This window comes from Quercus robur, chromosome 8, assembly GCF_932294415.1.
Source record: "Quercus robur chromosome 8, dhQueRobu3.1, whole genome shotgun sequence".
Taxonomy (NCBI): domain Eukaryota; kingdom Viridiplantae; phylum Streptophyta; class Magnoliopsida; order Fagales; family Fagaceae; genus Quercus; species Quercus robur.
In genome coordinates this window covers 63,687,889-63,704,559 of record NC_065541.1, presented here as the reverse complement: position 1 = coordinate 63,704,559, position 16,671 = coordinate 63,687,889, and the positions used below count along the sequence as shown (strand labels likewise).

Sequence of the window (16,671 nt, the reverse complement as noted above, 5' to 3'; positions counted from 1 at the left end):
CTAAATTTGATTTCAATTTTTGAACAACATGGTGGTGTAGGGTCACATTTTCACATGCATGGACAGCATGGTACACCATAGTTTTTGAACCTAATTAATCAGAAGAATAATGTAGAGAGATTTTTATTTATGAAATTCACATGGGGCATGAGTTTGCAACGCTTTTTAATGGGTTTGGTCAATGGTCAATTTCATTTAGAAAGTGCACGTGTATTCTGATTCTCTCTGCGTGTGGAGTAGTACAAGTAACATGCTCAAACAAACACAGGACAGCATTCATCAATGGGAATGGAACAAATGTTCAAGAGGAAAAAAATTGGGGTTAGGATTGTGTCCGATACAGTGCAGTTTTGGACATGTTTATGTATTCTAGCGTGTCCAAAAAAATGATATACAACAAAAACTTGTGTAAATGATCATTTGAAGAGTTTGTAATTTACAAGCTTTTGACAAAAATGAGTGAGGTAAAATATTGAATTGGAAGATGGTTTGTCTCCTTGGCTCAAGATCAAATATATGGTATAATGGTTTTAGGACTTGGAATAGTGGTATTGGTTTAATTTTAAGCTCTTATCCTCTTGATTTGAGGTTGAGTGTTCTGAGCTGCTTAGTTAAGGAAACAGACAAAAAAATTTTCCAATTATAAACATAATGATTTGAAGTTAATTTGTCTCCTCCAAACATTCTTGTACAAGTTCTTATCTCTTGTCTTATGTTTGATTGGTTATATAACCCTTTTAAGTATATGCAAAGCATTTCATTATTGCCCAAAATAATTTTAATTTTCTGGCATTAGCAAATAATAACAATAATTTGTTTTTGGTTTAAAGGGACCAATCAGAAAAGCAGAGAACGAAATTCACACAACAACATATTTTGAGAAATGGGGTCCTTCTGATCAAATTAACGTTCAGAGTAGACAATCTGGATGCTAGTGCATAAATGAAAAGATGAACTAGCACTAGCTGGGTGTGTTTAACTTTTATGGATTTCCTTACCAAAAAGACAAGAAAGAAGGGTTTTTTTTGTGGTGTAATCTTATCTCATCCCTTTTGGAATTTGGATTCAAGCTGAGATTATGTGTTGTCTTTGTAATTAAATTGGGACACTTGCCAATGCCATTTCTAGCTCAAAGTTTGTACACATCTCAACTAGCTAAAGTGGACATTATCTTGTCACATCCATTAAGTTTTACCTCGAGTTCACTCTCTTTATATGGCAATTATAATGTTAATAGCTTAATACCACGGTATCCCCGTATGTACTGTGGGTTTTTTTTTTTTTTTTTTTTTTTTTTTTTCATGTAGAGATTTGGAGGAACATAAATCAATTAGTTTTTTTTTTTTAGAGAGTTTCAACTGCTCCTGATGATAGCTCTTTATCATCAGACTAAAACACCAATCATTTTTTGGTGTAGGCGGAGATTAAACCCCAGATCTCTTATTCAATCATCAAAAACTTTACCAATTGAGCTAATTGGAACCCACATAAATCAATTAGTTTAAATTATGGTAAATTGAAAATTTTGTAGAGATTCATTTTGATTGCATTTTATTTTAACGATTTAAAATAAAGAATTTTAAGAACAATTATTAATTTATTAGTGTAAATAGTAAATACTACTAAATCACTTTATACAAATTTTGTGCTTTTAATTTTTTTGGGACATACAAAAGACAAAACACTTGATATGCTATAGATGTTGCACAACATTTTACCCTTAATAATTTCGAACAACATTTTAATAAAACTTAAATCCATCTATAAATTTGATCAATAAAAAAGTGTTTATTTTTACATTTTTTGTTAAATCATTTAAACCGAAAAATGAAATTCAAATCTTTCTTTTGAATTCTCTTTTGAACAATATTTGAAATAATTGAAACAAACTTATTAAACTGAATAAAAGCTTGTGTTATGGAGTCTGGACTGGTCCACGGACCCAAAATTTTATATCTATATAGGTAAAGATTTATACATTTTATTGATTCATATTTATTTTTTAGAGATAATTACAATATGTTGATAATCTCAAAGTTTGAACATTTTTATCTCTAAACCTATAAACACTTTGTATTTCACGCTTCCATAAAAGCATTATGGCCCAGGCAAGCTTTCAACAAATGATCAAAATCCTCAAAGCAACCTAATTTATTTGATTTTTTGCAGTAAAAAATTCCTGGATCTATCTCTAATGATGTACAATCAATACTTCCTGTTGAAGGGCAGACAACTTGGTTTCTATTTTGAGATGGGTAACCGATATTACTCTAGACTAAATAAGTAAATAGGCTAATAATATTATGTTCAACCAAGCTGTACGTTATATTTTCCCTTTAAAGTGAGAAGGTTTCATCAGAATAGTTAGCTTCAAAGCTTTCTTGTCTACTATATTTTGTATCATGAAACAAACATAAGAAATTAAAACAGTAAAAGAAATTAAGGCATATCTCCAACCATGATTGTTCAAGTTTTTTTGAGAAGAGAACTTAAATTTAGAGAAAGTCCTTCTAGTCTATAGCCTACATGAAACCCTTTGAGGTAACATATGTTTATTTAAGGATACACTTCTACTCTATGACCGTCAACATGAAACCGTTCGATGGAACACTTTCTTATTCAAGGACAAGTTAGGTACGGCTAAATATTTAGAAAAATGCTAGAGTTACAAACTGTTTTACAATTTTTTTGATGTGGTGACTGGTGAGTAGTTATTATTAGTAAGTAAAAATGTAATCTTAGTAGTGCGCCCATATGAGATTTAGTAAGAATTGACCATAGTAATAATTTGTAAAAATGTTATAAAATTAGTAGTTTGTGACTATAACGTGATTTCCTTATAGACTTATTCTATATATTAAGTATGTTCATAACACAATATTTTACACCTAAAATGCTAATAAACTTAGTAATGTTCTTTATTTATCATCCAATAAATAAATTATAAAATTGTAAAATGAATACTAATTGTTAAGTCTAGCCCATGATAAGCAAAGTTTAAAGAATTCTTGTTAGTTTTGAAAACCATATCGATGAGAAGAATAATAAGGAGGTACACTAAATAGTAATTAAACAAAATCTATTTTGACAACATTAAATTTCCTAACGGAGACATATTTTACAATAGATAAATCAAAACCAATGGCTCTAGTGATATTCGTTCCCTTTTTGTATGGTTTAATTTCGGTTTGAATCTCTTTATCTGCACTTCAAAAAAAAAGGAAAAATGAAAAATTAGAAGGCATTGTTTGTGGATGCAATGTGAGACAACTTGAATAAATTTTAACCAACCATTATTATGCCACAAATTTTGGGCAGATTCACAATTTGTCTCCAGCTTTGCAAACAAACTAGATGTTGGACTTTTACATGACATATTTTTATAAAATTCTAATATATGCCAAAGAAGTGAAGAACCAAATGAAGAATATGGGATTGGAAAGATCTATCCGGAGAAAAAAAGGAATTGGGAATAATAACAAGTAGAATAAAATTATATTCAATCAACCAATATAATCCATTGAATTTGGCTTTTACATAAGACTTCCAAATCCAAAATTTGTCTCCAGCTTTGCATACAAATTGGATTTTGGACTTTACATGACAAATTTTTATAAATTTTTAATTCATGTTAAAGAAGTAAAGGAACATGGGATTGGGAATATTCATCCAAATTAAAAAAACAGGGTTGGGGATAATAATAATTGGCTATTTTAAAGTTGCTTACGATGAATTTGGACCCCATCTTAAAAAGCTATATCTTTAATCTTACCCTGATTGTGTCCAAGTCTCTAAGATTTCTACTGGACACTTAGACTGTAAGATAAGATGCATATAAGTACAGTGAGGCAGATGTCAGTTTCCCAACCATTTGTAACATGGGCTTTGGAATGGTTGCACATGCTTCCATTTTATTTATTTATTTATTTTACATTTTGATGTAGATCTTTCCTAAAAACATTCTCTATACCCAAAAACATGATACAACTATGGCACAGAGTGGGGTACTCAGTGAGTATTCCGTCACTTCACAATGTAAATTAAGATTAGTTTGCAAAGATGGACATGCTTCACTTGTTGCCCTGCTAAATTGTTTTGTATTTGCGTTTGGGCAAAATTTAGTTACAAAATTTGTTGTAACTTAAAACTACTACCTTATTTAATATCTTTTTATTAGTGGTGAATTTTGACAAATCTACCATTGTATTATATTTTCTTCTTATATACTTCACACTTGCAAAATTTCTAGAAAATTAAAGATCAATAGTTATGTCATCAATAAATTGTTTAAGTTGCAAGTTTTTGTAATTTAAAATTATGCATAAAATATAAGCTTATAGATCATATAGTAAATAATATCCGATTGACACAAAATTTGATATGTGTATTAAGATCAATAGTTATGTTATCAATAAATTGTTTAAATTGCAAGTTTTTGTAGATTAAAATTATGCATAAAATATAAGCTTATAGATTATATAGTAAATAATATCCGATTGACACAAAATTTAATATGTGTATTAAGAGCGTAAAAAATATGCAATTCAACGGTTAAAATTTTAAAATATATGATAATGTTTATTTTATTAAGTAAGGTTATAGTCTTAAGTTATAACAAATTTTACAGTTAAATTTTGTCCTCTCTATTTATTCAAAGACAAAGTTTAACTATAAAATTGGTTGTAGTTTAAAGCTACTAAATTGGTTGTAACCAACCTTATTCAACATCTTTTTATTAGAAGTGAATTTTGACAAATCCATCATTAGATTACATTTTCTTCTTATGTTCTCCATGTTTGCCAAATTTCTAGAAAATTAAACATTAATAGTTACGTCATCAATAAATTGTTTAAATTGCAAGTTTTTTGTAATTTAAAATTATGCAAATTAAAAATATAATCTTATAAATCATATAATATATAATATCCGATTGGTACAAAATTTGACATGTGTATTAAGAGCATAAAGAACATACAATCTAATGGTTAGATTTTTAAAATATATTATAATGTTAATGATATTGAGTAAGGTTATAGTCTTAGGTTACAACCAATTTTGTAGATAAATTTTGTCCTTTGTTTAAACCATATAATTAGAACCTAATTAAAGAATGTGAGTGTAATAATAGAATGATTAATGTCAGTTCCAGATACTTCTATTAGTGAAGTATTTTAAAATCGATTTTTATTTGCACAAAAAATCAATTTTATTGTTATTTTAGTTTGATAATAAAAAATTATTATTATAGAATAAATACCTTAGATTCAAAATCTTATTTGCTATATAAAATAAAATAAATTAAGAAAAAATTGATACGATGATCAAGTAATTGATGAGCTAACTACAGCAACCGAAGGCCCTATTTATTATTCAAAAGTATAATTTATAACCTAAAGAATGTGAGTTTAAGGTCTTTAGTATGCTTTGCTATCAAATGATAAAATGATTGTTGGTTCCAAATAGTTTAGTTAGTAAAGTATTTTAAAATTGAATTTATTACACAAAAAGTAAAATTTATTGGTGTTATTAGAGTCAAAATTTACGGTTAGCTTTCTTCGTCTAGCTGGGCTCAAGAATCCTGTAAAAGAGAACAGCTAAGAGGCTATATGACTTGAACACTGGTGGGGTGTTGGCCAAGGGCACTTTGATGCCTTTGCCAGTATTTGTGAGACTGAAGGAGTAAGTAAAGTATAATTGTAAGCTGTGTAATATGTACCTTTCTATGTAGAGTGGTGTTTCCGTTTATAGGAGGGCCTTTTGTAGCAGACTAGCAGTTGGTTGATAATTCTCATAAATGGTGTGCATTTTTGGGATTACCGTAACATCTAGCTCTTTAAGTGTAACAATGACTATCCGTTCGTTGCTAGAAAGTAACTATAGATCTCTACTTTTTGAGTGTAACAATGACTATCCTATTCGCATCTATTAAAAAAAAAAATTGATAGTATGATAAAGTAATTGATGAGCTAACTACAGCAACAGAAGGTCTATTTTTATTACTAATACTCATTACATTTTGATTACAAGAGCCAAGAGGGCCAAAAGCTCAAACCACAAAGTAACTGCTTTAGCTATTACCATGAAATCCTGCTATCAGAGCTGTAAATATGAGCCTTATTAGAGATATATGCACGGTCAACATTTTTTGGGTTTAATGAAACTAAAAGGCAATTATGGAGTAATCACTTTGAGCAGAGATATATGGGGTACGTGTATGGAGCAACATATCCCATTGTTCTAGGAAAAGATGATCTGGTCAGTCGAAAAATAGGATATAATGTTTGGTCTGGAGTAACTGTAAATAATGTGACTTACTTTCTTGAATCTTGATCTATAGGTTCCTCTTCTTTCTATATAGTGTTTGTGTCGGGGAGAGCATTGTTTTGTGAGATTCTTGGAAATATGTCTTCCATTATAACTTGCATTGCATCAGCACTTCGACCCAACTTTGTCTTTCATGTCTCTTTGCTTTCTTGGCCATTCCATGACCACCCGATTAAATAAAAGAAATACATAAGAAAGAATTCAAAATGACTTGTGTGTCCAATTACTTTGTACTAATATGCATCACCGATTCACTATGCATTAAACAAATACAGTTTCCACATTTGACTACTTAATGCTTTCGCACTCAGAATTGTTTGTCGAAAGACTCGAAACCAGCAATTTAGGCAAAGTACAACTTTTTTTTGGGATGAATAAACCAAGTACTATTCAGTGACAGGTAATATAATATGAAAGTAGGTGTCCGTGTCTCAAAAAATGTAGAGAGAAAGAGTCCCATATAACCAGAGGGCCGCACCCATTTAGCTTGTGGGTTTTTTTGTTAGTCCTCTCTTGCACACAGACTCCGAGACACACATACATGACAATACAGTAGCAAAATAATATAACAAAATAATTTTTAAATGTGTAAATAGTGCTGTGAGACCTATTTTTAATGAAAAAATTGATGAAAAATATAATTTGTGGGTCCGTAAACAGTGCATATTTACACTGTTCACTACAGAAAGTCAACATTTGCGGTTACTGTTCAATGTAACACTCCAAAACGCGTGAAAAAAAAAAAAAAAGAAAAAAAAAAAGAAAGAGAACAAAACGCAGCTCCAAACGCAGAAGCTGAATACAAACGCGCACTAAAATAAACATAAAGCATAGTCATTTTGGCCACTCTCGCAAATGCAAAAGAACAATAGAACATGCACGCATTTAGTCATGACTCATAAACACGAACTTCAAGGTTGACATGCGAAGCCTTTAATGCTTCATCGGGGAGCTCATGAACTATGATAAAAGCTTGTCATGAAAATAATGGCTAAATGACAAACACTCGTGTATTTATGTGCGGCCTTCTATCCCTTCACACCTAATTTTTTTTGGCAAATATCTTACAAACTAGTACCATTTCAATATTTGAGCACGAGGCATGTTCAAAACTTAGGTAAAAATAATGGAATATATATAGACGGGAAAAAGGAACAAGGGTTCATTACAGTTATCCATATTATATGCTAAATTATGGTATATAGTTGCACAACGCGTTATAAATCAAATCCTCCACAATATCTTAATTTAAGGTAAATTTACCATGACCATGTCTACATGCTGCTATCTTCTAAATTAGGGTCTTTACTCTATATTATAGATCAATAAGTTGTTTAATCTAAATGCGAGAAGTTGATTGCATAAATTTTATAGTTACTGATACATATTGTAAACATTTTATAGTTTAGGATGAATATGTATAAATTAATTTGTAAATTTAAACATTGATTTGGATAGTAGGGGCACATTAAAAGCTAATCTCAAATTAGAATGTTGATTATATAATTTTGTAGTTTAAGGTGCACAATGCAAATTTTTATATAAATTAGGGTAAATACTAACCCTAATTACTCATGGACAATCATATATATATATATATATATAGAGAGAGAGAGAGAGAGAGAGAGAGAGAGAGAGAGAATGATGATGATGCTTATTCACAAATATGTCACTATGTCAGTGTTATAAAAAGAAGGCTAAAATTACAAACACCATTCCTAGAGTTTGGAAGTCATTTGATTTTACATACTAAAGTTTCAGAATTTGGATAAATAGATAGCCAATTTTAGGAAGATTAGATGGATCACTTCATGTGTAGTAGGGAAATTGAGCTTTCAGAATCTACAGGACAAGGTCCAATTGCCAGCATTATTTGAGGAAAGATGCACAATTTAAATTTTGAATTCGTAAATATTGCCTGGGAACTATACAGATTATATTTTATTTGAATAAATATTCATAAAGCAACAATACATGTAATCCCGAGGGCTGGGGATAACGATCAGAACTGAAAGGTAAAAGCTATTATAAATTATAAGTATATATGCTATACACAAACAACTTGTATGTGCAAAAACTTGACTCAAATTTAGTGCCGAGGTCCAAGAAAAATGTCATAAATCCAAATTGACATTTGAAGGAAGTTGGAGACCTTGGGGTGAAGTGCTGTTTTGTTTCACACTCTTCTCCAGAGATATCTGCATAGAAAACCAAACCAAAAATGTGATAAATAGTACAGCAGTCACAGTTGGTTTAAATTTTATTTCATGCATAGATTTCTCTCTGTTATGTTCTTTCTTCTTATTTATAAGTTATACTAGCTCCAAATTAATTAAGCATTAGGCCAGAACTGAAATCTATTTATAACAGATAAATACACCCCTAGCACCAAAATAAAAAAGAACACCTATATCAAAGGGAAATCAGTTTTAACCTACTGCATAAGCTAAATTCAAAATCTTAATAACACTTTGAAAAAATTTCTCTTTTTATATTCTTTTTCTTCTCTCCATTTTTTTTCCTTCATAATATTAGATAATTCAGTATGAAAATCATCACAATAAGTTAAACCCTACATTAAAAATTAATGTCTTTCCTACGACACCCTAACTCCCTAAGCATGGAAAAAGTTCACTGAAGATAAGATTGATTACCAAAAGAAGATCTTCATCAGTACCAAAGCATTTTCGTGCTTCTTCTAGGCACTTTGATGAAATCCGAGCATTTTTCCTGCACAGTATTCAAATGTATGTTTATATTATACAGTAAACATAATTTGAAACTTGATTTTGTACCAATAATCATCAAACCAGGAAATTTATGTGAATCTGGATAAGATTATGCCAATCTGACTCGACTTTTTCAGCATTATTGAAAATGTTTCAGCACAAAGGCTATCAAAGATGTCCAATGCACTATCCTGAAGTAAGATGTCATATGAATCTTTTAAAGAATGCATATAAATAGTAACCAAAGCTATGTGGATGTTTAAACTCCCAGTAGTAGCCAATTTGCTGCATGTTTGGCTAAATTGCGCATGCATATTCATGCTACTGCACTGCAGTTGTTAATTGATTTGGCCATCTATGATTATAAAGCTAATCAAAGTAAATTGGTCATAATTTGTGCTCAGCTTTTTTATATAATGGTAAGTTATACATGCACCTAGAGGGTCATGAACCACCAACCCACCCTCCATCTTGCTTTGACAAGGAGAGGAGGTGCCATTTGAGATAGAGCTCAATGGCAATAACTTGTGCTCAACTTTAGAAGTACATAACAGGAACTGAGAAGCAAGAAAATCAATAACCTTTTTGAGATTAAAATCCTTGGCCCATTTTGTACAACCTAAATAATTATGACTCCTGTGAACAGGTGTTACACAACCAAGGAAAGTGCAATTCAACCATTATACAATAACCACTTGTAAACTTCATAAAACAGCAACAATTTATGGAGACCATGGATCCATCTTTTTTCCACTACATTAAGCTTTTTCTGTGCTAGAGTAGAGCACATGGATCAGAATGGTCACAGATAGACAAACTTATGGACACTATAATATAGCAAAAATTCTGATCAAGACAGATAAATTGAAAGAAGAACCTCGCTTGTATCACTGTAACTCTGAAAGTTAACTTATTGGTCTGGTCATGAATTTCCTTAGGTTGACATCCTGATTGGGGTAATCTGCAGCCCAGTGCATACATATTGGCAGAATGGTACAAGAATATATAAGATTTCATCGTTAAATAGCTCTCCAACTCTGATTTCACAATATCATCTCACTAAAGTGAGATACTCAATAACATCAATGTTTGATGTTGTTGAACCAAAGGCACCCATTAAGATGATAAGAATGACAACTTCATATTCTTCTAACAAACAAAAGAAAAAAAAAAAAAAAACTTTTTCCATGGTGATCAGCACAGTAGGGGAGGTTTTCAGAAATGATAATGAAAATATATAATACCTGGAACTTGCAGGATCTCTAATCTCAAACTCGTCTGCATCAGTGTCATAGCCGCAAATCACAACATAGTGACCTGTAAAAGACCTTAAGTTGTCAGTAAAGAAGTTATAAGGGGCATACACAAATGAGTCAAACAAACAAACTTAATGACATACACTTGTCAAGACAAACTGAGAAGCAGAATTGATTAACCAGGAAATGTTAGAAATAACATAAAACAGATTTCACATCTCAGCAAGGGAGTATCTGTTCTTAATCATGATTGTATAACTTAATGAGAAATTGCAATGATCGAGAATGATAACATAGATATATACTAAGAGGTCATAATCATCTAATACAAACAATAACTGCATTAGAAAAAGAATAGCACAACTCACCAGTGTAGCAGGAGTTGCTGCCAAAGAAGCCTGAAACACTTAAATTCTCAGACCAAGGCTGACTGCAAAGCAAAAAAATTGGCAGAAGCATTTAACGTTAACTCATCTCACACAACATCTAAGAAAGCTATGCTTTCATTCTTGTGAAAGAAGAAGCATACCCTTTAGTTCAAATATTCAATTTGCAAAAGCATATTCAGTAGAACAGTAAATGAAATAAACAAAAAGAAAACTTTGGCTGCAAGAAGCAATAAGGAACTTGGTCGTAACTGCTTAAAAAAATAAGACACAGATGCCAAAAAATAATTTTAATTGTGTCATTTAAAGGAGAATGGCATTTATGCATGAAAAAGAAAAAAGAAAAATAGAAAAAGGAAATTACATGAATCCCATACCTCAACTTGCGTTGGTCCACTAATGCAATTGCAATATACTTCCCTGACAAAATCAAGTATGAAATGTCCTTACCACCGATTGACCTGCACTGTAAAAAATAAGGTTCATTGACTAAATTCCAAATAATAGTCCAACTTCACCTAAATGGAAAATGTCTACAACAACAATTACAGCAACAACCAAGCCTTAGTCCCTTTAACTTTGGAGTCAACTATGGATGCTTAACACATTAATTTGGGAAGAAAAGATAAGCCTAACCAATGTTATAGGTATTTTCATAGGTCTCACACTAATAGGCCCTTGGATTTAAAATTTTTTAATAGCCCTAATGGGAGCAAAAATATATTTAATTTTAAATTCTTCAAGTGATTCTCAAAGAAGCCTAAATAAAATTACAAATAGGAAGAAAATCAATCTGTTTACTTCTATACAAAGACTCAAGTGTTATTTGAGTATATAATTAAGCAACGCAGCTGTCCTATTCGCAAAAGGAAAATAATTTAACCACGTAGAAATGCTATGATTGTTTTATGATCAAAATAATGCACACTCAGATGAATGGATTATACCTCTATATTAATTCCAGCTTCCCGTGCTTTTTTAAATAGCGTATCTACTCGCAACAGATCGTTAGGTAATTGCTCCTGCACAATATCCAAACTGTATCTTTATGAGTATTAGAGTGACAGCAAGCAAGGTTGTTAAAATTGGTATCCTATGTAGGACTGGTGGAAGGAATTTACGGATCATATCAAGGATCATCAGATCCTACTAAAAAATAGTTATGTATGTTGAATAATCATAAGAATTCTCCATAAAAAAAGGGTTAAAATTCAATATAATGTAATTTTTACAATCAACATGACTATATCTCTATTAACTAAATAGATTTATTCTTTTCAACACAAATTATCCAAAAGTTCATTTGTTAGCAACTAAGTACCATAACACACACAGAGGCAATGGAAGATGTTTTCCTAGTTGCAAGAATAATAAGTCAATAACAAAAATAAAAAATAATTTAATTTAACTACATGGTGTGTGTTGACATGCACATGCCAAATCTATAACTATCTGCAGTAGTGTTCTCAGTTCTCACCATCAACCTCCAAGTTTGCACTAAACTGACATGCAAACCAAACCATGTGACCTGTATCTCCTAGCATCACTCACAACCACTCTAGAGAAAACATTTGACACTAAAATCTCTTAAAGGAACAGCTCAGACAAGAATGACTTGGCTTTTGCTTGTATTGGTGGCAAGTGGCAACACAAAAAACTGCTGTTAGATCTAGCTAAGCATTGACTAGATACTGAAAGCACCACAAAAGGCATTACATCCTTTCAATTCAAAAGATAATTTGTAAACCTCATACCTTAAACTACCACGTGCATGTCAAAAATAATAAATCTTTAGTCTCCAGCAAGAAATAAGATGGATTTTTTTCTTTCTTTTTAACCTTTTTCTGGATAAGAAACCAGATTAACTATACTAAACCTTGAAAAATATCCATGCATGTGACAGGAAATCACCTTGTAAAATGTTTCAAACGAATAACTTGGGTTTGCTCCAACTGTTATTGTGAAGAACGAAAAACTAACATTAAACTTGTGCAATAGATATGCGAGATCAATGGTCCAAATGCTGCAAAGTGTCAACAACAGGACATATTAGAAATCTTCTACATCAGCTTAATTGAGTATGAGATTGATATATCATGCATGAACTTAGCAGATAGAGTATCACAAATCCATATGATAATCCACTTCATATATTAAGTTACTACCAATTACAGTACTAATATCAACATTAACATTTAAGCTTATTAAACTGAATAAATAAAAGCACCACGTCATACAATTAAGGAGATCCCTTTTTTTTTCTTTTCAATTAACTTATCAAATTAAAAAAAAAAAAAGAAAAAAAAATCTTGTAGATTCAATGAGTCAAGATTACAAGGCAGGTTATCCAAGACTTTAATTGCACTAATAAGCTTAAGGCATTTGACATTGAAAACCTTCGAACTTTTGAGGAATGTTAATTACCAAAACCATATACAGATCAAAAGACAATCAGGTTCTCGAAGAACAAGTTATCAGAGATCAATAAACTATTGTTGTGATACAATCATGCATCTAGGATTTTAAGCAGTTTGTGTTAAACTCTTGCATAGTTTTATTTTCAACAAAACTCCAAACTCTACCTTTAATTAAGCAAAATATATAGCACAAGGAATTGAAGATCTATATTTGCTAGGAAGAACTCACCTATTTGTGGGGCATAGTTCCATCAATGCCTGAAAATCGCAGGTGGTAATGCCAAGAGTTTCCAGAACCATCAGAACACAAGCAAGGCCACAATCCCAATAATCTAGCTGATTTATGTGGGGGACCTATGAGCACCAAGAAACCTTAATAATTTTTTTTAAAATGAAACCAAATAGCAATTTTGATGAACACTAGACTTCTGAATTCATACATCAGAATAGGTTAAAGATCAATAGATCAGAAAAACGTAAATCACAACATAACTTATTATTTCATCAGGTGAGTGCAGAATCACAATGTACTCACTTCAACAAAGTATGAACGGGGCAAGACTGCCTCGTGGCATCTTGCACTGCTTGGTCGCTGTTCAAATGGGTAAGAATTCACGAAACTTAAACAATCTCCATCTGATTCTTGTTCTTCATCGGTATTAAGAATCTTGTTGAATAGAAAATATAACGGCCACATGAATGTCCTAATTAACTACAGAATCTCGCCTAAGCAGGAACTACTCAGTTACCGTTGTCTTGTAATAATCCCAAATTGCGTACTATCTCCCCTACCTGTAGCAGTTTCGAATACAAACATAATCATTTTCCATCATATGAAAGGAAAACTATGAACGAAACTTTTTTTTTTTTTTGCTACAATTTTATAATATGCATTGGATTCAAATTAATGTTACGCCAGTCAATATCTAGTTATTGGCTAAATATCCCAAGTTATACATTTTCCGCATACCAGTCATGCTCGAAAGTTTGAACTCATGACTTTGATGCCACGATAAACTATCACTTGTCTTGTCCTAGTCAAAAGCACAATCAGAATCCAAATTAGTTTTCTAATTATCATCTAACTTTGCATCACATTTTGACGCTGAGACTCGGCGTGGAAGCCGTCATCATTACTGTTGAATGTTTAGGGTTTTACAACTTACAACCTAGATATTCTAACAAGAGTCATCTCCAATTATAACGAAATAACATCCGATTGATATGAAATTTCAAAGTGCGCGAAAAGCATTAGGTGAACATGTGATCTATCAGTCGAATTAACCAAGCTCGAAATTAAATCAACGCAATTGAAAATTGCAACGAGTTTCAGTTCGACACAGATACAATTTCTCGTTCAGAATTTAGAACACGAATAAAACAAAGCAGCGATAACTTGAAATCATCAATTACAAAATATCTCGAAAAACATGAAACGCAAGCTACTGATCAGAAATCTAACAAAGCTACGGAGTTTTAAACGTATATCAGAATATCTGTGCGAGAAAGACTAAGATGTAATAATTTTTATATACATGAAGCAGAAGAAAAAAAAAAACTGAATATACCGATGTACCTTAATCTTATTCTTGTCTGACTGAGATGAAGAAAATGACTTTTTTGCTCTGTTTGAGTTTTTTCTTTATACTTTGTGTTTGAGAAATAATGAGCTCGTTTCCCTCTGGTCTTATGCGAGAACTTTTTTTTGGTTAAACTTTTTTTTTTTAATTATATATATATATATTTATATTTTTTGGAGAATCTTTCGGATAAACTAATACGAGACTTTTGTGCGGACAGCCTATTGGATAATCTTTTTTTTTTTTTTTTTTTGGGTGTGTGCAACCTATTGGATATCCTTCTTGGCTTGGATTCAATTATTTAAGAGAGTTAGGTTAGGTATTTGTCTATCCTCTTCTTTATTTTTATTAGCTTGTAACTTCATGCATATACATAAATATATTTAAAGATATACAATAAGATTCATAATATAATTTATATATATAATTGAAATACAATGGATAGTTATTTTTCTATTTTGTTAACACTTTATAAAAAATTTTGTAAGAATATTATTAGGTATAAAATGTAAATTATTCATGTTTTTTTTAATTATTGTGAAGCATTTTTTTTACAATTCATTTATTCTAAACTCTTTAGTTTTTGTACTTAATAATTCACTTGAATGAATATTTATGATGTGGTCCCATTTTTTATTATAAAATTAGGAAATAAAACTCTTTGAAAATAAATAATTTAGAACACATGGCATAAAATTGGAACTTTAATTTGAATTTCTCTTAACTCTACCTATTATTATTATTATTATTATATATAGATATATAGATTTGAATTTTTTTTTTTTTTTTGGATAAACTTTTTTTAAATTATATATATATATATATATATATTTATATATATTTTGGAGAATCTTTTGGATAAACTTTAATAGGAGACTTTTGTGCAGGACGGCCTATTGGATGCTTGTCGACTTGGATTCAATTATTTAATATAGTTAGGTTAGGTATTCTGTCTACTCTCTTCTTTATTTTTATTTATTTTTTAATTTGTCAATTACTATTTTATCTTTTAGCTATACTACAAATAACATGATTCTTTGTTTTATCATTTTACGTCTTATATTTATAAACTTTAAATAATAAGATTAAATATGTAAAAGTATTAATTTAGACACTTCTAAATTTTAGATATTTATCCATATTTCTTAAAATTAGGTCCTTCCATCTCTCCTTAATCCTTTTGCTTTCTTGGTTTTTTTTTTTTTTTTTTTTTTTTTTTAATTTATTTTTTTTCTCTAGTGTAGTCATTTCCTACAAGGTAATTCTTTTCATGCTTTTTTTTTTTTTTTTTTTTATCGTTTTATTGCTCATATGATTTTGATTGTTCTATATGATTTTTAGTTGTTTCTTTCTCTTTTATGGAGAATTTTAACACTAAAAAAAATAAAAATAAAAAACCTCATCACACGTGCGAAACATGTGGTGAGACTAGCATATAATAAAGTTTTAAACAAATTAAATTCTATATTTTCAAAAGTAATGAGAAAGAGATTATCCAAACGCACCGTTGTGTTCAATTGGATGAGCCAAGTCATGTGGATGATCCTTATCACCTTAAAGCAAGGAAGTGCTTGAGTAAATTATCCAACAATTGAGTAAGCTAGTTGGATAAGAACAACCCACTAATGTTGAGTGTTTTGTAAAGTGAGGTGATAAAATATATAAAGTAGCTTTTTATGGTGTCAAATTTTTTGCACCACTAATACTAATGCTCTAAAGAAGGAAAATGCGATAATTGGAATGCATGAACTATATCTATGGTAGAGAAACGACAAGAAAGAGAAAATCCATGCCATACTAAAGAAAATTATCCCAATCTCATCCATAATGACAAAATTAGCGTCCATTCAAGTCACATTCAATTGCTGGAATTTAGGAGAGTGGCATGTGCCACCATCATGTCTCCACTAGAATGAGGTATGAAAAAATTGCGATTATTATACACTCATTGGGTCAATTATATCTTTTAAAAAGATATT

At 30.6% G+C, this 16,671-nt stretch overlaps 1 protein-coding gene across 3 annotated transcripts; it reads right to left on the bottom strand.

Moving 5' to 3' along the window:
* Positions 1-8,238: 8,238 nt before the first annotated feature.
* On the bottom strand, positions 8,239-14,833 carry LOC126697611 (guanylyl cyclase 1). 3 transcript variants are annotated; one of them, XM_050394684.1, is made up of 12 exons: positions 14,689-14,821; positions 14,083-14,146; positions 13,648-13,904; positions 13,342-13,466; positions 12,607-12,718; positions 11,643-11,717; positions 11,073-11,161; positions 10,678-10,739; positions 10,298-10,370; positions 9,931-10,014; positions 8,979-9,054; positions 8,239-8,522 (listed from the first exon to the last, which is right to left on the bottom strand). In XM_050394684.1, exons 3-12 carry the CDS (start codon positions 13,807-13,809, stop codon positions 8,439-8,441), a joined length of 942 nt encoding a protein of 313 aa, XP_050250641.1. In that variant the 5' UTR covers positions 13,810-13,904; positions 14,083-14,146; positions 14,689-14,821; the 3' UTR covers positions 8,239-8,438. The 3 variants fall into 3 exon arrangements, with proteins under 3 accessions (XP_050250641.1, XP_050250642.1, XP_050250643.1); XM_050394685.1 differs by lacking the exon at positions 14,083-14,146 and having other exon boundaries at positions 14,689-14,833; XM_050394686.1 differs by lacking the exon at positions 9,931-10,014 and having other exon boundaries at positions 14,689-14,819.
* Between the last annotated feature and the right edge of the window lie 1,838 nt (positions 14,834-16,671).

Bases quoted from the DNA above. Each gene is read 5' to 3' on its own strand.
- LOC126697611 (XM_050394685.1), bottom strand. From the start codon at position 13,809: ATGTGGCCGTTATATTTTCTATTCAACAAGATTCTTAATACCGATGAA. The intron at 13,467-13,647 runs GTGAGTACATTG...TGGTGCTCATAG, and splicing joins CCCGTTCATACTTTGTTGAA to GTCCCCCACATAAATCAGCT. The intron at 9,055-9,930 runs GTTCTTCTTTCA...AATACTGTGCAG, and splicing joins GTTACAGTGATACAAGCGAG to GAAAAATGCTCGGATTTCAT.